Source organism: Idiotropiscis lumnitzeri, chromosome 21 (genome assembly GCF_059441095.1).
Source record: "Idiotropiscis lumnitzeri isolate Australia: NSW breed Sydney's pygmy pipehorse chromosome 21, RoL_Ilum_1.0, whole genome shotgun sequence".
Taxonomy (NCBI): Eukaryota; Metazoa; Chordata; class Actinopteri; order Syngnathiformes; family Syngnathidae; genus Idiotropiscis; species Idiotropiscis lumnitzeri.
The window spans coordinates 5,777,244-5,801,848 of NC_142411.1; the positions used below are offsets into that span (position 1 = coordinate 5,777,244).

Sequence of the window (24,605 nt, forward strand, 5' to 3'; positions counted from 1 at the left end):
ACCAGTTCTTGTCTTGATGCTGTCGTGAATCTTGCGTGGAACATAAATAACGTACTAACCTCCTTGTCCACCTGTCATTTAGATACTCAGTGTTGCTTTAGATAATAGTAGTAATTGCAGTGACCGACACTTCGATGTGGATGAGCTGATGCCCGCGTCCTTGACGATGGATGTTGTACAAAACATATTAAGCTAATGAGAAAAGTGTGGTGGACTCGAGTTCTGTCATACCACCCATGCAAAAGAGAGCCTGTCACCCCCTTGGCGCTGTGCATCTGGAAGCGGCCTTCTGGTAATCTGCACTAAGTACAAAAAGTTCAGCACCAGCTTGTTCTCATAGACCACCAAGTGTGCCCTCCCCCTCAAGCTCCCCCAACAGGTCTCCTTTTCATAGCTTGGGATCAACGGGTGCTCTGCGAAGCCAGTTCCAGTCCTCGAGCTCCACAAGGTGCTGCATCGACATTGTGCTAACTCATGACAATATTATCATTGGTCTTATGTGATAATCGAACCCCAGGAAGGCTAAATACTTTTTTCCCCCCTTGAAAGCTGCCAGAGCTTTGACTATTGACCTCAATGGTGCAAAAAGGTCGTAACAATAGAAGACGAACTACGAATGTGAGCATCCGCGATGGTGAGATTTACTGTGTCAGAGATGGACATTTATTTAACAGGCGTGCTGTGGGATGTCATGTTGCTTGCTGCCTTTGATTGATCTCCTCACTTCCTGCTACAAAGATGGAGGCCGCTCCCGTAACCACACATCCCCTTTCAAGCTCTGAGTGTAGGAGACGCCCTCCGGCAAGCGTCCTAGTCATCAGTCGCTTTTCGCCTTGCCCACCCCTCCAAAAAAAAAAAAAAAAAAACCCAACTGTAACCATCAACAGGAATAAACACGGCACTGATCTTAGATCAGTGTCTAGAGGCAAATCCATTCGCCAGCTTGTTTTAGAAGTTCATATGTGGTCCATATGGAAGTCCTTCCTGTATCCTCTGTAGAAGTTTGTTGGTGAACAAAGGGCTGGAAACACATCCTGAACTTATTTGATCACAGAGCGACTGTAAAATAAAAGTAAAGAAGATGAAGAAGTAGAATTCCCCCGCCTCCCTTCAAAAAGGCGCATGATTTTAAACCTTAGAAAATACCCGGTATGTATTCAGTGTCCTGTTGTCTAAGCGGATTTGAATCATGCTTCAAACCGTTTTTGCTTTAAAAAAAAAATTGTTTGGCACAAAGGCTTGTCCATCAAAGGTTTCGCTCAATGTTTCCCCAAGGAACTAGTGGTGATTAAACAGCCATTAAACTGTGGACATGGCGATGCTTTTTCACTCACAAATGTGGGACTTTATAATGGACTCCTCCAAAGCCAGAGGTAATGACCTCAGCATGTCACTCCAGGCCAACTCCACAGCGATTGCATGGATGATTAACTCTTACGGCGATGGCGCAGGCTCAACATATGTAAGAATGGTCGCCGTGTTGTCAACTCCTGCCTGCGTTTTGTAATGTAAATGTAGCGATAAAAGTCCAAACAAGTTAATTTGCGGCACATGTACGCTGACTTCTGAGTCCTTCTCACATGCCTATGTGTGTATGCATATAAAAGCACTCTCAACCGTGCAATAATTTCCTTATTTTCCCCGCTAAAACCGATCCTGTGGACGCGTGTCCGTTTGATGTGTTCAGAGCTGCAGCGCAGATGCCACAGTTTTAGCTATGTCGGACGTCATCTCGCCGGCTGTTCTCGGAATACAGAAAAAACACCACCAGCACCACCTCTAAAATTAGCGTGCGCAGCACATGAAGGGAAAAAAAAAAGGGTTCGTAAGGAAGAGAAATCCCTCAAGAGGCGATCGTCTCGCCTCATGTCGATACGTTTTTGTGAGCGATCGTGTGGCCGCGAGCCAATCGGCGATCGCCCATGGTCACTTTGAGGCTGCTCTCATCAAAGATAAAAGCAACAAGTAAATATATTTCGCCTCCGGGCCTTGCCAAGAATCTGGAAATCCGATTTTATATCCCTGTATTTGGGTAGTTTGTCTCACAACCATGCCCACCGCACCTGCTCTTTTGTGTCTGCACCCTGCCATTTACCATCCGACCACTAAATGCCCCAGACTTTTTCCTTAAGCTTTCCAGGCCGCTTGCTCCAGTTCAGCTCCAAGGTCTGTTTGTTGATGTGTCTAGGAGAGCAGCCGCATTAATGCCAACTCCGGTAGGGTCAACGTCAGTGAGTACCGCAGACAAAAAAATCAAACAGAGCGACACTCAGTTAAGAGCAAACCTCCAAAAAAGTGGAACCATACCAAACGCGGGGGACACCCTGAACTGGTTGCCAGCCAATCGCAGGGCACACAAAGACGAAGAACCATCCCCGCTCACACTCATACCTAGAGAGTCCGATCAAGCTGCCATGCATGTTTTTGGAATGTGGGAGGAAACCGGAGTACCCGGAGGAAACCCACGCAGGCACGGGGAGAACATGCAAACGCCGCACAGGAAGGCCAGAGGCTACCATGCACTTACGCCGCAGTGCCCACGCCTGGACTCTATCGGGGGCTTACTTTGGAAGGGAAAAGTTGTATTTTGTAGTTTGGATTTAAAATATGTATTTTTGTGACACTAGACCTGGAACTATTCTGACACACCTTGCAGACTTTGTATGTTGAAAAAAAAATTGGGGTCCATCCAAACCAAACTCATAAGTAAATAAGCCATTTCCTGCTTCTGCTTTTTCAAAAAAAAAAAAAAAATCATCAGATGCGTACTGCTGCTCTGTTGTGCATAAAATAAGCTCTGAACACCTTTAACTGATGTGCCAGATGTTGAATGAGAAATGAGGGCTGGTGGAATGGTGGAGATATCGGAGGCTAAGTCTGTACAGCAGGTGAAGGGATGGTTTCCAAAATCACATTGTTGTGCTTTAAAGAGTGATTGAAAACACATATTTTTGTCATTTATTTTCGTCCTTTGGTTTTAGTTTTAGATCAACGTGAGTGAGTTCTGAATAGTGGCCTTCTGTCCCTGGTGGCTGACCACACTTGGAAGCTTGTGGTCCGCGATGAGGCCTGGAAGTCAACCCGGTAATGGCGGAGATAATAGGTCCTTATGACTTTGACCCTTGACACCTGTTCTTAGCAAGAAGTTTAGGAGTGGTCCCAGAGGAGCTGTCTGATACTAGCATGGAGGAGGCAGCGGAGGAATGGTCGCAAGAACGGGACCGACAGATTCAGGAAGCACTATTTCGACTCTCAACTAATGAACAGTTTATAGGCTTTAACTAAAAAGACAAACCACTAAATCTAACACTTGCTTTAAACACAAAGATAACCCCCCCGCCGCCCCCAGCCCCCGCTCGTCCGGCTTCCGATGTTACCCCTGGAACCCCCCCTAGCAGGAATGTCCAATGTTGTTTTTATCAAATGTTCATTAAACGCACCCATAAAGTGACTTCCTCCCCGAGACCATTAAAAGTAGCTGCTAGCACAAGTATATGCGGCCCATGTGCAAGGTTGTGGGATATGCTGGGGTCCATGGAGCAGCAATGGACACCAGATGGGGGTTCAATGTAGAGGGGGGGGGGCAATGCAAGAGTAAAATAACATACGCAGAATATTTGTGATTGTGAGCATTTCATATCGTCACACTCCAAAAGTTGAATGCACATTTGAAAGTGATATTCACCGACGACTTGAATTTAACATCCTCAGTGTTAACACACAGCACTGTCTTTTGTTGAACACACGTTTGTTTTTTTGCACCCACCAGAAAGCCCTTGAATAGATGATTGAAAAAACAACTGGTGCATTGGTTTTCCATGCGAGCGTTTCATGTGTCCGAGATTGAAAAACCAACATTCCACGGTCCCAATGTGCGTGCACTTAAAAAAAAAAAAAAAAAAAATCTATTTAGAGCATTTTGAGTGGCCTTGTGATCCCTCCAAAACCCTTTCCCTAATGCAAACACAGCAGAAAATGCAATCCGTCAAAACTGTGCAAATCTCTCCCCGGGCTTGTTTTCTCTTACACACATATACACACACCCCTCCTCTTTTTATCTGATCCCGCCATTGTAGCCCCCGCCCCCCCTGTTTTATATATATTCTAGCTTTCAGTTCAGGCTCGAAATGACAGTGCCTCCATCATAAAAAACATTGGGAGCAGGAAGATATTGACACAGGTGTTCCTGCTTCAGACTGTCTCGCTGCAACACATGATATGTTTTGTTTCTGCCAGCCAGCCCATTCCCACTGTCTTAGCGAATAAGACTCTCAAGCTGTTTTCACTGTTAGCGTGCGCTTTTTGTTTGCCGTTGTGACACATTCCTAATTTCCACCTTGGGATTGTTTTTCTTTTATTCTTCCAATGTTGAAGCGCAGCAATGACTCAGTAGTGGAAAGGGTGGAATTAATCTGTCTGAGCATGAGCTTTACGTGAACAGGTGTAGGTGTGTTTGTCTTAATTAATTTAAGTGCCAGTCCACTAATCTTTTTGACCCCTTGGGGCATGTTGGCGTGGCCTCAGCCTGACACTTTTTTTTTTTCTTTTTTTTTGCGTATTCCCCGAGAATGAAACCTCCCGATGAATCAACTGTAGGCTTCCCTTCTTTAATTAAGGCCATGTTCAGACCTGTAATTTGCTTCTCTGGTACTGGCCAAAAGAGAAAATGGTCCACGGTGCGTTTTGAATCAAGCTTCAAACTTTGGTCGTAGTTTACTTAATAATTTCCAAATCCCCAGATATGACATTGGGGGGGGGGGTGGAATGGATTTCGTCCACAATAATTTGTGGCCAAAAATTAGGTATATAATACGATAATGGAGGTTATCACTAATTATGTAATCGTATTCTTTGTGTGCATTTTTTTTTTTGTGGCCACATTAATTTCCCCAAAAAGTTGCTCTTGATCATTTGACTGGACAGGGTTTCGTATGAATCAATCAGCGTTTTTTTCTATTTCATGTAAGTTCATGTTCACGCCTGTAATTTGGTTCTCTTGTCCGGGCCAACGCAGAAAATGATGCAATGCGTATTTTGCATCAGGTATTTGGTCCTTAACTTTTATTTATTTATTTATTTTGCTTCCTTAGATACAGAAAACCCCCAAAAAAACACATTACACTTAAATAGCCAATTCGTTTTCATTTTTATATGATCAACATTTTATACTTCTTTTATACTTTTATACGTCTACTGCCTTTGAATAATAATATGATGCCAGCCTACATGGAGTGCTGCTAGCGTTAGAGCTATCGCTAAACACTGGCAACAAAACGCATTATCCGCACTATGAACTCATTCACTACCAGCCAAGTAAAAAAAGAATCTTTGACGTCTTTTGCCGTCAATGGTAGTAAACGCGCAAAGTCATTTTTTTAGCGCCTTTAATTGCCAATTGCACATTATTTCAGGACAAGGGAGTGTTGAAGTCGGCGCAAGAGTTTGTGGTGGCAAACAGTAAGACAAGTCAAGTGAATTATTACGCCCCACAACTTCACAATAAAAGCGAAATTAGTCATTGATGTCCATATATTATTCGGTTTCTTTTTAATTTGATCTTACCGCATTGGTTGTGCGTTACTGTCCTGCCTAGCCTAAATAATTTTTGCTTTGTTTAGCTTGACTACTTCGTGGCAGTGTACATGTAAATAAGTGATCGTCAGCGTGGAGAAATCACCCGTTAACTTAAATCGAAGCTTTGCCGCTGCAATCCTAAGTATGGCGAAATCTGACTCCATTTCATTTCAAACCCAAGCAATTCCCACTTATCAAACTGAAAAAAAATTCAACCGAAGCCTTCATACTTAATCCAACGTAAAGAGGAACGGCAACCGAGTTTGTCTGAAAGCTGTCAAGTGTGAACACACTTTTCATCTGCTAATTTGACAAGGAAAAACACTGGGAACTGGTTTTCACAAGAGTCTAGGGGGTCTTTTCCGTCATTCTTGGAAAACAAGCTCTGATGTTTTTCTAATCCTCTCATGGGAGTCTATTGCGCTTGTGTAACTTGTCTCAGCCGTCCTATGACTGCACCTCATTGCAGCAGTTGCACTCTGACCTCAGCCGACTACGCTATTGTTGTTGCGCTCCAGTTACACTTAACATAAAGAGCTCACTGCTTGCTTTGCAATCTTTGGAAGCAAACACGCTTCTGGTTGTGTGTTGTGTTTATTTCTGTCTCTTGCCGTATGTCGTTCATGTCGGGAGAACTCCAGGCAGAGCAATATTTTTCTCATGATAAATACACATTTATTTACAAATAAAGTGGTTATAATAGAAATAAATACAAAATAAAAATCTGAGCAATATACTTCATGTGGTATTGCACCCATTTGGAAATGTACATCAGAAATACATTTTCAAAACCAGTAAAAGGAATATATTCCTCTGATTAAAATATTTATTTCCCAACTTTACATAGACATAAATATATTCATATATTGTTTTTTTTTTAATTCATCTTCCAGGATAGCTCTGTTTGTCTTTTCATATAAATAATGTCTTCATTGGGAAACCGGGTGTCCATAATAAACTTTGATGTCCTTTTTTTTTTTTACGACTTTTTGACGGCGTCCATTTGTACCCACTGTCCCATTCTCACCGACAGCCGCATCCCTCGACCACCATGTCTTGGTAGTTTTTAAGGATGACCTTCTCGTATTCATCCAGGTAAAGCAGGGAAATGGGGCTCAGTTCGGTGGGCACGCAGCATGCCTTGGGGATGTTTGAGTTCACAGAGTTGACCAGCGTCTGCACAATGGCATGATTGGTGGAATTGAGGTGGTCTGCCAGGGGAAACGGACACTCCCCGTGGCAGTAAAAGGCGTGGTAGCCGGGGGGCGCCACTATCCACTCATTCCAGCCCACATCGCTGAAGTCCACGTAAAGTGCGTGCCTCTTGCAGCTGGCTTTGTGCTGGTGCTTCCGCCGCTGTTTGCGGAGTGTGGCCTGGCGCTTTTCCCGCGTGTGCAGCACTGAGTTCCCGCGCCCGTCGTGGCCATACGTCACCAGCAGGGGCCTGGCTTGAGGCCAGGAGTCCTGGTCCTGGTGCAGGGACCTGCTCACCCGCACATGCCTGCCACGTTTCTGGGCATGCTCGCTGCTTGTCTGCCAGTCCTCTGGGTGGTGCACCTCCACCATGAAGCCATGGTTGCCACCTTTTCCGGAGGTCCACTGAGACACAGCGGGGCTAACATCAAAGCTCTCCCACCGGCTGAAAGAGTCCTTTACCAACCGGGTGTCGAGCAAGCGAACGAGAGGCTCCCCGCCGCCAGATTTCGGCGCTCCAAATATCTCGTAAATGTTGATACGATGGAAGCCAGTGGCCGCCGAGGTGACATTTGTGGAGCTGTTGTTGGGGGTGGCGGTCACTCCCTTGACTTGGTCCCTGTAGATGCGAAGCTCTGCCGAAGTGATGCGCTCCTCCTCTGGGACGGAAGTGAGGTTGAAGTAGAACTGCTGGGTGGTTTTGCCCTTCAGGCTGGCCAGGGCCTCCATAGACTCTAGAAAAGACAGACAAGATACGGTGAGTTGTGCTGCTAATTTATCCGAGGACGACCAGCAGGGCCAACATAACTCTGTCAGAATCACTGACTTATATGGATGTTATTTTATTTAATTTTTTTTATCATATAGTTGCCATGTGAATCTAATCTATCCAAGGCCTTCAGAGTGGATTTCATTTATCAGTAATCAGTATCTCTGCCAATTTTGAAGTCTGAGCTTCCCTGCTTTAGCTGAGAATGAATGAATGAATGTCTTTCTCATGTTCTTACCTAAATATTTATTGTAAACATCTAGAGAGGATGTGAGTGTGTGTAAGAAGTGGATTAATCCGTATAAGTCCCCACTGAAAGGTTAGATAGCAATCACACTTTGTAATAACAAGTGTCTAAACCTCATTATAATTGAATATGATGCACAGTGATTCCTAGATTGGAAAAAGGGTATTTTTAACTATTACAACCGTAGCTTCTCTCATGTTGAAGTTGTCAAACCACACTTACAAAACTAGACAGGTATGACTTTAATTTATGGACAGTGACCGTATCGACCATATTAATCCACCTGTTAATGCTCTGTAAAGCTTACTGTTTCCGCAGCAATACATTAATCTTTAGGCAACACAGGATTCTTAGCGAGGGATCAGGACATTTTTCGAGAGTCCCTGGAGAGGTTGTTCCTTGAAAGTGCATTTCGACCAGCCAGCCACGTTATCATGACTGCCCCGAGGCATGTTTAGGGAAGCACACTATATAGACTCATTGGTATTTCCCTCCTCGCTGCATAAGTGACATAAATTACAGCGCGGCGTGCAATTTTCTGTGCAATCCCGCTTTGAACTCTTACTCGTGAGCATGACGAGCGGCGATGCGCACACGTCGTCGCAAACTTTGAACTGTGCACGCCATCGTTCAAAGGAGCCATTTAGGAAATTCCACCATCTCATCCTAAAGCCCCCACCAGAGGCACAAAGACCTCAATTAGGCGTATCACTCCTTATTTGATGTGGGAAAGCCCCACTTCCCCCCACTCTACCTTGTCTTTTCTTCTTCCTACTCTCTTTTCTTCCCCCCGACTCCCAAATCCTCCTGTTCTCTGTGTTGCAAATCCTCTTTGCTCTGTCTCGCTCTCTGTCTTTAGCTCCCTCACCGGCCTCCTCCTACTCTGCAAACAAGTCCGGGCTTGTTAAAAACGTGTGACCCGTAGATTGCGTTTATCAACATTCCTAATTTTTTTTCGCGCTCCATGCCAAAACAAAACGGGTGGAGTGTCGCTTTGGGTTGTATGTCGTGGTACCGTTTCACACAGCCGCTTTTTATTTGTGCCTCTTGACTGAGTTTCAGTCAATTTGTCAGTCATACCACTTTAGAATCCCCCCCAACTGCATCCCGGGTTACCCAGCTTCCTGTTCCTCAACTGGTCTATTCTATGCTCCAACCAGAATCGCCATCAATTTTGTCCATCTAACAGCATCCCAAGGTGTCGGACACAGCAGAGTTTTCAGAGGTTCCCTCAACCTCAGTAAGGCTCACTTTTGACTCTTCCTGTAACGCACCCCTTGATTAAAATCCCCTGTACAGGTTCCTGAGCCTAAACTGGTTTGGCCTACCTTCTAATCCAGGGGTGGGCAAATTTTTTGATTGGCAGGCCACAATGGGTTCTGATATTTGACAGAGGGGCCGAACCACCAGCAGATGGATGCCGTGTTTTGGTAACCTCACTTCATCGGACGAAAAAAAATACATTTAATTTTAAATGAAAATGAACACAAGCATTACAACAATATATATGTCTTTGAAAAACCACAGTATTTAGAAAATAAAACATTAACAAGGTTTATTTCTTTCATTTCTTTTTCAAGTTCGGCGGGCCGGATAAAAACGTTTAACGGGCCACATGTGGCCGTAGTTTGCCCACCCCTGCTCTAATCAGAATTGTCATCACTTAAGCTTCTTCTTCTAACAGCACACGATGGTTTCAGTCTCCTTTAAGGGTTCCTGGTCTTTTATCTGGTCTGACCGACGCTCTGACACAAATCGTGATGACTTTTGCCCCTTTTTCTAACGGCCCTCATCGATGAGCGACCCTCTGCAAGGGTTCCTGGTCCTCAATTGGTCTGGACTACACTCCGGCTTGTATACAGGATGTCCAAGTCATCACTGGGTGTCATCCCACCCGAGCAAACACAAAGTCACCTCTTGACGGAAACTTCCCCACCATACAGATTCAAATACTCTGTATGAGGTCTCTGTTTAGAGCCACCTTTGAAACTTTTATGTGCCACCAAGTAATACTTTTTGGAATTAATCTGTAAACTTGTGATTATTTGTACATAGTAATGGATATAGCAGAGGAAGTTATTGGGACAGGGATACCAAATTGGAATTGCCTCTGACAGGATGATGTGTTTGCGTTAATGTTGTGTGTTGCTGAAGTAACCAGGGCTGAGCGATCACCTGCACAAAGGCAAACGCCAGCCTTTATCCCGCTCCCGCGGTGCGTGTCTGGAAAAACTGTTTTCAGGGGCGTACTACAAACACCATCAATTATTAAGTAACAAATTCACCCCAGGGATTCCACGGCCACTTGAATGTTTTGAAGCCCGCACGACAGCTGCGGCCAGCAGACGTGGTAAAAGTACTGACACGCTTACTTAATTAAGTATGTTGCGATATTTGTGGAGCAATAAGAGTATTAATTCAAGTCCTTTACATTTTAAGTAAAAAAGTATGAACTGAAATATGTTTCAGTATCAAAGTAATACATAAAGCTATTTTTTTTTTAATTGTGAATTATACAAATAAATTAGCGAACAATATCTGTGACTCACATACATGTGACTTCTATGTCTTCTTTTCCGATTTTACAATTGAATTGAATGGCAGAAGCTGGAATTTTTTAGGCTTTCACAAAAGTAACACAAATGCCACGACTCATTCTCTGAGCCGTCATCAAACGAATTTCTTAAATCAGGTTAAGGAAGGGGAATATCTTGCTTCTCCGAATCGATTGCATCATCATCGTTAGTCCCTGGTGTTGTTCCTCCACGTCACTGATGTACCTGTTTTTTTTTTTGTCTCATAAGACCACAATATCGCAATCAGTTAAGATCTCAATGGCAGTTAACCTCTATTGAGCTTGAAAAACTCAACAAGTTGACAAATTAAGGAGTAGAAATTACCGATATTTGTTTTCAAATGTAGGTAGTACCGAAGTGGTCCGAAAAGTTAATACTTAAGTATTTACCTCCCATCAGTGTTGGCCAGACCCAAATACCTTGCATCACTGCCGTTTTTGAAGAGTCCCCAAAACTTACATTCACAGAGAAAATAAATTAAGACGCATGTCACCCTGCGCATGACGAAAAACCTGCCCTAAAACAACCGAGTGCTCTGAAGTCAGCGTTCTGACACTCTGAGTCATGTTTAAGTACATGTTTGGGCTGTCTGAGGGTGCCCAGGAGCTGGGGCTGACAGGTAGAGGTATGTCGCTAATACGCACCTTCGTGGTGAAAGCTTCTAATTGTGTTTGCCTCGCTGGCTGCCCTCTCGGCGTGCCTTCCCATGCTCTTGGGTCGCCGGGCGCTGTGGTCGCCGTTGGCTGAGTGCATGCGGTACAGGTCCACCATGTACCGTGGGACCACGGCGTGCTTGCCTGGCGATGGCCTGCGTTTCAGTCCGAACATACTAAGGAGACGCAACTCGAACTCGTGCAGGACTCCCGCCGACTGCTCCGGGCTGTGCCGACCCGACTCGCCGTACCGCCTTCGGCCCACTTCGGGAATGAGTCCCATTGCACCTTCCATCAACATCTGAGCCAGAAGCAGTACCATGAGAGAGCTGACCACGGCGACCATGATCAGTCAGTCCCTGTGGAGGAGGAGAAATTGGCGTCCTGTCAATTTACAGAACAACATGGAAGAAAAGGGGTGACACCTCTTGGCTTAGTAGGAGGTGGTGGTGGTGGTTGGGAATTAACCCACGGCATGAAGATTGATCTCTAAGATGAAGATGTAGGAAGTCTATGAAGGACAGGAAGGGCAAATCAAAGAAGTCTCCAATTAGAAATACGCTGAAGGAATGCAGGCGAGTGGAGATCAGAAGAGGCATGAAAGAGTCTTCTCCGAGGGTTGGTCGGTTGAAGACGAAAAAAGAGAAGAAGGGAGGAAAAAAAAAAGTTAGGAAAAGGAGAGGCCCAGCCTGCCTGCCAGCCGGCCGGGTGCTACAAGCGTCAATTTGCGGAGGCTTTGACTGTATAATCATAAGGGATAGGGTTACTTCAAGAGGCTTGCAGGTGTTAGATCTGACGTGCACCACCGGGGCCAGATGTACAACAAATCTTAGGGGGGGGGGGTACGGGGGGAACTCTTCCTGCGGAGGAAAAGTGAACTTTAACCACACTTTTCCCACTTCCATAAGATTCAATGCCTCATTTAAGAGCATGTAATGCATGCAAAGCGAGATTAAAAAAAAACACTAGAATGTTTTAACTCACACGCTCGTCTTATTTTTGTTTTTTCTTCTTACCTGACGAGGAAGCGCTGTGTCCGGTCGTCGTTCCACCGTTGGGCTGCGATAAAGTCCACATGAAGTCGCGTTAAATCCACGCTTCTTCTCCGCGGAGGACCACAGACAGACGGCCCGACACCTTCACGCGTCCGCCCGGGCACATAATGTCACACGTCGGCTTGGTTCTCTCTGGGTCCTTTTACGCACACACGAAAAAAAAAAAAACGCGTTCTCGTCACAAGGAAGCGTCTGTGCGCAAAAGGGAACGATCAAAGTATAACGCGTCTCGATGGAACATCTTCCCAACAACGAAACATCGGGGAAATTGTTTAGAGACAAAGTCGCATTTTGGTGCGCTCAGGAGTCGAGTTGTATGGTCGCGCCGTGCGCCACTGCCGGAGTGCTGCGATTGATTGGCGCCTTCCCCTCGGCCGGCGACTCTTTTTGTCGTCCGGTGATGTCACGGAGGGGCTGTCAATCACACGGACGCCCATGAAAGCGCCTCCCGCGGTCTGCGAGCCCTCGGGCGGGCGGGAGGGGTGGGAGTAGTGGTGGTGTGATGGGTGCGGGACTCACCCAAGCCAAATCTTTCCCTTCTCTTTTTCTTGCGCGTCAAATAAAGACACATGAGAGTCAAGCGCTCCCCGTTTTTTTTTTATTACGATTTGGACGCGCAGAAGCATCCTTCTGGGGGGGCTATTATAAGAAAAAAAATTCAGTAGCACTTACATCAATGTTAATCTTGATTAGCAACAAAGATTCATGTCTTCTGAATTTGACATTTATGCATTATTTTATGGAGAATTTAATATATATATATATATCTCTATATATATATATATAGCATTTTCTAAACGAATTAATCACAAAAAAATCCACGATTAATCGCGATTAATCACATTTTTCAACTACCATTTTTTTTGCGATGCTTGGAACAGATATTTACTTGAATAATATCTTGGAATTGATGCAAAATCACCAAATATGAAGTATATTTAATCAATCATGCATTTTTCTGCCCACAAGTGCCACACTCCAGCAGTGTTGGTTTGCAAGAATGTTTTGTTCTGAGACGTGCTAAAGATGTACTGCTAATATGGCACCAAATTTGCAAAGCATGCAAATTATTTTTTCTGTAAATCAAACTGACTTTACTGAGTTAAAATATTTAACTAATCGCTTTAAATTTGACAGCCCCTATCTTAAAAAAAGTTGGAATTGAGATAATCACCTGCTACTATGAAAAGTTTGCCAGAGCAAGAGAGGTTGTGGCAACTGACCATTCACAATCAAATCCCCAAGACACTAATACACCAAACAGCTTTGCGGGTCGTTAAGTAAGCTCCAGTGTTTCCCAATAAAGGTGTAGTCGCTGAGTCCACTCGTATGATGTGTCAAATTCAGAGGTGTAATTCCACATGTGTATGTACATGACAATTAGAGGATGATGATGTTCTTTAGCAGGATGGATGTGGCCCAAATGATGTAGATGTAGATGTGTGTCAAGTTGTGGCCAAATATGGTAACGATTTTGAGTCCAAAACCATTTTGACTGTGTGCGTACTTTTTGGTGTGATAAAAATAGTGGTAAAGTCAACACTCCAAACCATGCTACAGCTACTTACAGTACATGCAAGCTTCTCATACGTGGAAATAGCATCAATCTGTTTGCTTATTGCGCTTTTAGCGCCGAGAGCTTCCTGTCGTGTCACCTTGAAGAACTGAGGTGTCAATCGCTTGGCTTATGTCCAAGCGATGTGTGTCATAGCGGTGTGAGGTATAATTGAGTAGCTGTTGGATTGTTTATTGATTTAGCTATACCTTTGCATGCAGTGGTAGATTGCCCTTTTGCGCGTGCTCTTGTTTTTTAGTCAAGAATTGATTCTGAACTGCAGTTATAATTGCGACATAATCAGAATCAAAATATTCATTGACGTCGTAGGACGAGGCCAATTAGATCGGTCCCAAGTCGTCAATGAAGGCTCAGGAAGCAAATGCCTGGCCCGCCACTGTTGTACTCGCTTCATTGGTACACGGTGAGCGAGTTGACTGTATTTGCGTTGAGTACAGGCTGGGAATTAAACTTTAAAAACCAAAAAAAAAAAATGATGGTGCATCTCCATGATTGTTGGGCCAGGTGGCTGTTTTGGCCAAAGAGGCTGATCCAAAGTGATGGCAATAGATTTAAGCCCACAAAGATCTCAAGATATCTTTGTCTCGTCCCCAGGACAATACCATCTGATGAGGGATCATCCCAGATCAACCACTTAGCAATTAAAATACAGATCGGCCTCTGGTTGCATACCGTTCGTCACCTCAGTGCTACAGATGGATCCCGAGTAACTTCTTGCAGTATGTGTTTGTTTCTGGACTCTCATTTTTTTTCTTGAGTAATTCTTGTCCCTTCTCCTCTTTTTGTTTTTGAGATGAAATAAACCACAATCACTGCTTCATTCATCGCACGACAACAGTGTCCTGGAGTGCGAACAACCAACAGACAACCGCCACCACTGCTTGCTCGACTTCTTTTCCCTCCGGCGTGCATTTGTTTGTATATGCGATCCACAAATATTCCCTGAACAAAAACACAAGGTCAGACCAGAGGGGCTCCCACACAGAGCTCGCTGTGCTATAAAAGTGAAGAGCTTCAGAGTGGTTTACTTTTCTTCCAGCCATGTTTTTCCCCCCGGTGCTTCGAGCGAGTGGGGAAACATCATTCAAGTGAAATGCAGCTTTGTCAAAACAAGCGCGACTTATAGATTTTCCCACACTCTTTTCAATTTGAATCATTTCCATACATCATGTGCATTTTCTTGACAGTGAGGAGAACCTCTTCACACCCCGACTATTAGCTAGAATATAGCAAGTACTACTTTCTGTGATTATTTAGCGCATCATCCAAAAATTATTAGCCAGGACGAGTTTTTTTTTTTTTTTTTTTTTTCATTCATCCATTTTTCTTTGTCTGGTGCTTCCTGACACAGTTTAACCTCTCCCCGGACTCCTCGCTAGGTCGTTCATTTCTGTTGCTGATAAGCTATCGATTTGCTCCATGGCGTTGCCCTTATAATCAGCGTGCAATGGGATCAACGTGGAGACTGCGATTAGACAAGATGGGCATGTCTGTCGTGAACGATGACATACAAAAAAAGCGGCATGAACTCCTTCAAACACTTGTCTTTGCGGATCAACTCCTCAAGTTCTAGAATGGCTACGGAATAGTAGCACATGCATTTTCAGACTCCTAATCCTTCGTCCATTTCCTAAAAAAAACATTTAGGTTTGTTTGCACAGCGCACTTCCTGTCCCTTACATAATACGCTCCACCTCTGTACCACACGATCCCGATATGAACACATCACACTCCTAATATTCAGTAAAAAAATATCGGAGGATTCCTGGTGGGATTTCGTCTATCCATTCATTGTCATCCAAGTTGATTATCCTCATAGGCAGCGGGAGAGTTGTAGCCTTGACTTTGGGCTAGAGGCAAGGTAAACCCTGGACTGGCCGCCAGCCCATCCAAGGTGTGTCAGCAAAGTTCCAGGACTGGTGTCACAGATTTCAAATTCAAGCTATAAGATTTTACTTTCGAAGTCATCCCCCTGGAGTCTAACATACTTTCTCCGCTTTCTTCTCTGCCGTGCCTTCATGCACTCCTAAAAGGAATCTTCCTGGATCCATATTGATATTGTCACCTTGATGACACATTTGAGCTTGAAAAAAAGGAACAAAAACAAAAAAAAGTGAGTAGCGTGGCTGTTCCAACACGGCAATGTTTTTCTCTGCCATGTACTGCCAGATGCTCAGGGCATTGTGAGCTGGCGTGTTGTCACGGTGTCAACTCTCACCTCTTCTCGTGTTCAGAACGAAGTCGCTGGCTCTCTTTGTGGAGTGGTTGTTCAGCTGGCACATTGAAGGGGAAACCTTGTAGTTTGGGGTTGAAATATATTTTCGGACACCCCTGTATAGTCAAAAAAAAAAAAATGAACAATAGTGCAGTATTTTTTTTTGCCGTCTGGACTTTTGTGGTCTGATGAAGGTTTTGAATTTTCCAGTTTTGTTGCCTTAACATAGTGGGTTCTTCCACGTGTGTGTCCACATGTACATTTTGCTCTGGATGCGGATGGTACGGCACTGACATGTCATCGCCTACATTCCATGATTCGGGGGCGGTTTTTGGAGCGGGGAGGGGGGGGGGGTGGCGGCTGAAGCCCTGAGATGACACCGCAAGATCCAGCCATTAGCCTTTCACCTGCTGTTAACAGCAACTTGGCCAGACTCACGACTTGCATTCCTCCGCCTTGAACCAGATGGACTTTTTTACACTCTGAAACATTCCCCGTTACAAGATCAGCTCCTCACATTTTGCCGTGCGTTTGCTTTTGTGACTTCTCTAATTTTGTGGTCCTTTTTTTTTTTTTTATGCATTCAGGAAAATGATTCAAACTGGAATGCGCCACATGTGTTTGACAGGAGAAGCACGCCTGGCCGGCTATGCTGAGCAGCACGTGTGTGCGGTGCTAATGGGAGGGTGGTGGGTGGAAATGGGACCGATTCCATATAAGTTGGTCCCGAAATGGAAAACCCACTCGGGTCAGAGACGGCCGGCAAGAAAAAAAAAAAAAAGCCAGAGTCAATATTTATGGATACTGAACATGTGGCACGCTTCTCTTACCCACTAATTTGAGCAACAAGTCCATCTCCAGATTATACGGCCCCCTTGCAGATCACAGGCGACCAAGGCTCCAAAAAAGCGTGCGCCAAGGAACTCGCTGACGTGCATCGTGCGCTACAAACGGCACGTAATTTAGTGAGCTGTTTATTTGTTTGCGGCTTCTTTTCCACGACACTCTTAATCTCCACTCTTGGTCTGTAATTAGAAGCATGCAGCGCAACCTCGAAAGTCGAATTCCCGCGAAAGAAGTTTCGCCAAACTTTTTGGTTAAAAAAACTGCCTCAGTAGTCGAACAAGGCGTCATAGTAGCCGAGTGGAAAGCACACCTGCTTCACAGAGAAGCAATTTGAGTTGAAGCAAAGCTCCGGCCTTCCTGTGTGGTGTTTGCATGTTATCCCATGACTATTTTACTTTTTTTTGAAGACTCTTGCATGACATATCTAAATGTGACTTGTCACTGGGTGTGTACGTTGCAATCCAACTGGTGACCTGCTGGAGCTGTACCGGATTTCAGATTCCGTTTTTTTGTTGTTTTTTTTTTCATTTCAGTATGAGACTAAGGTAGCATAGAATTCCTAGATGCAACTTATTGGTACGGCACAGGAATCAGCTCAGTCTTGTGCTAGCAGTTAACCTGGCAAGGGTTATGCTTTCGGCCCTTGGCTTGAATAGCATTTCCTTAAAAGAATACAAAACTACGGATGTTTGGCTTTCTACAAAAAAAAAAAAAAAGAGAAACGAAAAGAAAAGAAACGTGTCCATGTTTACACAAGACGCTCAGTTTTGCATTTTGTTCCCTTTCTGTCGAGATATGAACAAAATTGAGATTTTGTTCTTTAAAAATAAGGCATATACCAAACCCGGATTTTTTGGGACACCATTACAGCCATGCCTATGTGGAAATTAAAACGGGAGCCTTACAGTTCATAAACGTTTCATGATGGCGACAGTTGCACTTAAATTTGCCATGGCTGTTTCACTTGATGATGTGAAAACAATAGCGATAACGCAATAAAACTGACCTTCTTGATAACATGTAATAGAAATGGTACAAATGTACGCTCTATTTAGCTAGGATGAGAGGCAGGAACCTCCATGAGATAGAGAGAGGGAGAAAGAGAGAGAGAGAACGAGACGGAAAGCGAGAGAGAGAGAGAGAGAGATAAGTACAGGGATGTGCCCTCTTGAATGCAGCTCCACTCATAAAGAGACCACGCGTTACTCAATTATACGTCTGCATGATTAGAAGCTTGGGCTCAACGTAAACAGCCTGCGTAAAAATTTACATTTTACCACTTAGTGGCCCTAGCAGCTGTTTACAGGCCGGGGAATGGGAAGCACTTAGCGAGCATGCTGCACAGTATCTGTGTAGCATGTAAGTTAGCGACATAGTTTGGGCTTTCCGCTTACAGTGGAAACCTCCAACAGTCTATTGCCCTAAAATTCGTGTGGTCTGGCTGAAAGGAAATGTGATATGAAATGATATCATCCCAATCACCCGAACACAAAAATCCAAGCAAGAACTTCCCAACTTACAATTGACCTTCACCCCTAAACACCTCCATTTTTTTTCATTCACCTGCCCACTGAGATGAAAGTGTGTAGCGTGTCATGTACTTCATCGCGGCGAGGACTTTTAGCTCCAACTGTACCCTCCAATACATCTCCACTTTTGATATAAACGCATATCCAGCTCACTGGATGAGATTAGGAAAACCAAATGGTGTGTTATCAGCATGTCTGATGTCACATGCGGGATAGTGGCGACGTTTACTCTGAGCCCAGCATCTCATATCAGACTAAGCAAGGTCAGATTGTCGAGACAGTTTGAGGTTAAACAAGACAGATGACATTAAACAAGCCCGCCGTTGATTATTTGCCATCCTTCCAGCTTATAAACCCCTTTGTCTTTTTTTAATTTTTTTTTTATATACCCAACAGTCAATTGGAGCAGAAGGTTATCAATATTTGGCATTTGTCCGGTTGGCGGGTCTACGTTTCGCAGCTGTGGTTGTGCAAACCTGCCCTTCACACGGCCCAAGTTAGCCCTAAACTCGGCAATTCTCTTTTCACATTCCATGAAGCCGCCGTCTTGCTACATACGATCCCGTCTGTCGGGGCTGCAGGAGCAAGGGAAGCAGCAGTTGGGGGTGGGAGAAGAAGAAGAAGAAGAAGAAGGCTCGCCGACTACAGGGAGGACGTGATTGTGCTCTCGCATCCGCAGAATGACATTATAGCAGCGCGGTTTGACGATAATAATAATCCTCCGCGCAGCTGTATAAACATTTAACTGACATCCACTCCCTGGGCACGCCGTATGTATCTTTAACTTTTTGGGCCAGTCTGATGCAACTATTCGTATCTCCGCCCCAGCTCGCCTTGCCTCCCGCTTAGGCAGTATTCCATCTGCATTTCGAAATTGCCGAAAAATTCAATTCTGATAAGTGGGAAAGCACACAGTGCGACGACGACAAGCGTGTCGTTTACTCTTTTAAATGTGGGAAGTCCTTGCGAGATTTTTATTTTTTTTTCAAGCAGTGACAACCCCCCCCCCCGCTATCTAGCGTCTTTCCCGGTAACGTTTGTCTCCATTCGTGGCACTTAGTGTAAATATTTATCGGACTAAACTAACTCCACTGTATACAGTAACCCGCTCTTCCACACACAATCTCCTCTGGAATGCCATCTAATTGGCGGTTTCCTCTGTTTATCCGCTTCCCGTATGGCAAAGTGATGTACAATCAGGTAAGATAAAGCCTCAAATTGAAAAGGAAATCAAATGAGGTTAATCAAGCACATACACACACCACGTCTGCAATTCACATGCCAGATTACCATGACGTTTCGTTTTGTTTGTGATACAATAAACAGACTCCAGATGGCTCTCAAGGTAAGACGTATAGCTACAGAAGCCAGGCGGTTGAGAAATGTCGTATGACTCCACTTCAGCTCCTTTTCTGCTCTGTCTCATCACAGACACGAGGGGGGGAAAAAAAGCTTTCCGGGTTGGGGGGGATTAATGTGTGTAGTGTCCCCTTCAATAAAAGCGCATGACTAAGATTAAGATTGAACAAATCCGAGCGTAGTGAGAAGTAGTCTGACTTTTGGTTGCCTAAGCCCCAACACATATCCTTGACACTGTGCAGCCATGTATGTAAACGGAAGGCAGGAAACGAGATCTGCCAATTTTCGCTCTGCCCACACTATGCTGTGTTTTTGTATATGTCTATGTAACAAGTAGACAAGTCTATGGACTGGTCTTGATCCAAAAGTCAGTGAAAACACATACAGTGGTACCTTGACTTTATTTTGCACTTTGACCACGCTCATAACTGAATTCACTCCAATAAATCTAATTTATTTTCACCACTGAAATGAATTGAAATCAGTTCCAGATGCCCCCAAAATATACATGTATTTTTAATACTCAATAGCACTTCACTTTATAAAAACATTCTAAACTTTTACATTTTATTCTATTAAGTTTAATTACCGTACGGCAAGGGTGGGCAAACTTTTAGATTGGCAGGCCACAATGGGTTCTAAAATTTGGCAGAGGGGCCATCCAGCAGCAGATGGATGGAGTGTTTTGGTAACCTCACCTCATCAGAGAAAAAAATACATTTAATTTTAAATGAAATTGAATAAGATAATTACAACAATAAATATGTATTTGAAAAACCACAGAATTTAGAAAATAAAACATTAAAAATGTTTATTCATTTGATTTTTTTTTCAAGTTGGGCGGGCCGGATTCAAAAGTTTAACGGGCCGCATGTGTTTAGTTTGCCCACGTCTGCCATACGCTATATTATTTCTGTGTTAAATCTGCCTTTGTAAGTTTCATGCACGTGTGAGTCTGGGTTTTTATGTCCACGTGTAGCAAGCTAAAGGACAAGCTACCGAAAAGGTCACATGGTCATCAAAGCATGTGTCAATCGGACTTAGTTCACTGAAAAAAAAAAAAAATTAAAAAAGTAATTCGCTCAAAATATTCCAATTTCACCACTGCTGTCTTATCAGTCTTTGTTTCAGAATAAAGTGGATGCTACTGGCAAAAAAAAAAATTGCAAAAAGATTACATTCACTGTTCGCTAGTTGCAATAATGGGGTCGAGTTGTTCTGAAGCAAAATTGTCCATGATAAAAATGTCCAAAGTGGATTTTCGGGGTTGTGCTAAGCTGTTGATGAAACATCTCCTTCATGTTGGCTTTCCATCACGCCCGCCAGTGATTTATCTATCTATTGCTCCGTATTTGGGGTGGGGAGAAACAACTCGTTTTTCTCAGGCTTGAACACTGGGCCTCTTGTCACGATGTCGAATTTTTTAACCCAGAATGAAACATTCTATTTTCTTAACCTGGTTAAGTAATCATATTACCTAAGACTCCATAAAGGGGAACAAACAGTAGCGTAGAACCCGGGCTTCTTTTTATGTGCCTTGAGTGGCAGATTGGCTTTCATCAAAGAGCCCTGGCGAGTTATAGAGTCATTCCACTGTGCCCGAGCATACGAAATTGATCCTCATATGCGCAACATATGGTGGAAAGCAATTTCCACCCGAGTGTTTTAGTATTTCCTCCTAATTAATTTCGCATGTACGAGACAAGCGCGAGTGGCCTCCCAGGACCGAGGCACAAAAGCCAGCTTTGTTTCATTCGTTCGTCTGCGGTTTTCGAACTCGCCTGCGCTTTTTTTTTTTTTTTTTGACACACCGTATTAACACCGAAGGCAACATTTTGGGCAGAGAAGTCACATCTTGCACTCACAAAGGGCCAAGGGTGAACTTAATCAGTCAGTTGGGGGGGCCTAAACAAAGCCATGCCAACAACGCCGAGCATGAGGACGATGGAAGGTACGCTTACAGTCAGTCAGTTTTAAATGTGTTAGCGTTTTTCAGTAATAGACGCTTTAACAATGACTTTTTTTTTTTTTTTTTGCTTATGTCAGCAGAAATTTCTTTGAAATGATGCTCAGATCACAAAAAATGGTCAAAATGAGTCACTGCTGTCCAGAGGCAGCACCCCAGTTGCCTACTCTACAATTGACAATCTGTCAATGCTAAATTTATTTTTTAATTATATTTAATTTAATGTCAACATTTTCATCACCAATTTAGAATTTCTGATTCCGATCAAATCTTGTCATAAACCCCATTCTCATCAAACGGGAACACAATCTCAAGGCTATTCCCACCTGGCTTCCTGGGTGGCTTGATTTCAACTTGAGGTAGTCTTGATCCGATACGTGCGCTATAACCACAACCCGACCTCGATCCGATCTCGTGTACTTGCGCCGTAAATTTCAGCCAACGTCGGTCTGCTTGGAGTTTCCACAGTGCGAACACACAAACTACAAAGTCACGGACCGGCTGTGAGACACAACAGTTTCTTGTTCCTACTTGTCGGCACGTCAAGTCAAAAGACTTCCTCAAGCATTGGCGTCGACACATGAATAGTTGCCTTGATCAGATTAATCATTAAAGTCAGGAGATAGGAGCATATCTGAGCTTTGTTTTTTTAACCCAATCGACATGCTGTGACACCTTTGTTTGGATAGGGCGTCTGGGACCACCTGGATGAATGTAACTTTTGTTTGCCAAATCGCACGTTTGTCCACTTGAAGGCCTCTTCTTCTCTTCTCTTCTGCTTCCACCCCACCCACCTTTTGACAGTCAACATTTTATCTCCAGTAGCTGTTCATCTTTTATTTTTTTTTTATTTTTTTTTTAGACAGAATAAACTGTCCAGAGGTAGCAAACACCCCAAACAAAACCCAACTCAAAAAAATGGGGTGGTATTTTGCCACCCAGATTCCGAGTTGAGATACCAGCAGGTGCTTACCGGAATGTCTGAAGTTGAAGGGAGATGGTGTGTTCTGATTACAACCTCAAAAAGACTGCTGACACTCAAAAGGTCTTCATGTTCTTCCTGCCTCTTGTGTCTACAAGCTTTTCCCCAGACTAAATTTCATCCGTTTGGCATCCCGAAAGTTTTTCTTTCTGTTTGCGTGGGAATGGATGAAATCCGGTTTTGATAGCTTGCATACCAGGTAGCTTCATGATTAGATTTTAATGTTCTCATGAAACTTGTTTTGTCGAGAAATCGAGATTTATTGAGCGTATGTTCTGAACTACAACTATTTCTGAACTAATTTTAAATGAAAGTGAATGAGAGCATTACAACAAAATAAATGTCTTTTTGATTGGCGGGCCACAATGGGTTTTAAAATTTGACAAAGGGGCCGGACCAGGAGAAGATGGATGGAGTGTTTTGGTAACCTCAACTCATCGGAGAAAAAAAAACATTTAATTTAACATTTAATTTAAAATGAAAGTGAACAAAAGCATTACAACAATATATGTCTTTGAAAAACCACAGTATTTGGAAAAGGTTTGTTCATTTAATTTTTTTCAAGTTCGGCGGACCGGATTAAAATGTTTAACGGGCCGTATATTGCCCCCGGACCGTAGTTTGCCCACGCCTGGTCTATATAGTTGCAATGGTAGATTAGATTAATATGCAATTTGAAGTGGCTTTAATCGCATCTCCGTGTATCAGATTTTAAACGAAAAATGCGGTCACACGATTCTGTTTGCGGGACGAAGCGCTCGAGATGGTTTTTGAAGTTCTCGAAACCCTATTCTGTTCGTGGCATCAAAGCATTTTTCCACGGCGGCAGAGTTACAAGCTCTTTTGTGGCATGCCTCATTTGTTCTGAGCATTCGGCGAAGCGACTCATTTCACCGTGGAGTCCTGCGGTGATCTTGGATTACACCCGTGAGTCCCCCGGTATTACAAGCTGATGACTGACAGGAAAAATGGGGTGAGCTCTTTTGCGGGGCTCAAACAAAAACACCAATAAGAAGGAGAGGGAAGAAACAACAGATTAGACGACTGATCTCAGTCTGCTCCTCCCTTCTGGTTATTGAAAAATAATAGCTCCGAAAGGAAGCACTTTTTTAAAAAGCAGCCTTTAATCAATTCTTTCTCTTTTGGCGAGCTCGTTTAAGTACGGTGTAGATAGGTTCTAATTTTTGTCCTCATGGTGTCCAGGCATCTCCCCAGCTCGCTTTCCTTCACACCACAGCAGGCCTTGATGCCATGTGTGAGCGTCAAAGCTTCCAAGGCTCCCCGGTGGTAAAAATCGCATTGTCAAAATGACCACGACCTCTAAATGAAACACTACCCCCTTTTTAAAAGGTTCCATTCAAAAGCCATTGCTTCGTCTTTTTTTTTTTTTTTTCCTCAAGGAGCATAAGGTAGCAATTTCCCTCAAATATGGCATGGCCCAATATCTGCAGAAGTAACTGACACCATGTCAGCGCGAATGAACGATTTCTTTATTTTATGATGTATGTCCGAGGCATGAGCTTAATCAAACATAAAAAAAATGTTTTAAAGCGTTGCTCGATTGTTTGCAAACATGCAAACTCTATTTTTCTTCATTAGCACCCTGCTCTGTAATTTCTCATGTCTTTTTTTTTTTTTTTTTTTGCTTCATGGAGCAAGTGCTCGGCCCCAAAGCACAGAGGGAGTACATTGTTCATTCCAGAGCTTGTGTAAATCTGTTTTAAGTTCAAGAGAGGAGGAACCCTTTAATTTAAACCCCCAAAATGAAGTCATTCATTCCCCTCGAAACTGCAGCGTAACCCATAAGGTTAGGTCGACAAAATGTCCCTTGCATTACTGTCAAGAAGCTCCAACCATCACATCGACTTCCACTATCCTGTCACAGCTACGCCGTGGGTACGAAAATTCTTTGGGATTCATCCATTGCCCGTACTCGCGACATGATGGGGAGGGGAAGGGAATACCTGTTCTCAGGAAGCTTCACCCACAACGGAGAAAAAGCCGTCTTGTTCCAGAAGTAGGGGTGAGGACGGGGGGCCTGCGGTGTGCCTGAGCCCAGCGGGA

At 43.8% G+C, this 24,605-nt stretch overlaps 1 protein-coding gene across 1 annotated transcript; it reads right to left on the reverse strand.

The window, feature by feature from the left end:
• Positions 1 to 6,187: 6,187 nt before the first annotated feature.
• bmp2b (bone morphogenetic protein 2b) lies at positions 6,188 to 12,425 on the reverse strand. Its single transcript, XM_088285970.1, has 3 exons — positions 12,030 to 12,425; positions 11,005 to 11,372; positions 6,188 to 7,502 (listed from the first exon to the last, which is right to left on the reverse strand). The coding sequence occupies exons 2-3, from the start codon at positions 11,357 to 11,359 to the stop codon at positions 6,598 to 6,600; spliced, it is 1,260 nt and encodes a 419-aa protein (XP_088142096.1). The 5' UTR covers positions 11,360 to 11,372; positions 12,030 to 12,425; the 3' UTR covers positions 6,188 to 6,597.
• Positions 12,426 to 24,605: the final 12,180 nt, after the last annotated feature.

Excerpts from the sequence above, each read along its gene's own strand:
- bmp2b (XM_088285970.1), bottom strand. The coding sequence starts at position 11,359 with ATGGTCGCCGTGGTCAGCTCTCTCATGGTACTGCTTCTGGCTCAGATG. Across the intron at positions 7,503-11,004 it reads TAGAAGCTTTCACCACGAAG|AGTCTATGGAGGCCCTGGCC; the intron begins GTGCGTATTAGC and ends TGTCTTTTCTAG.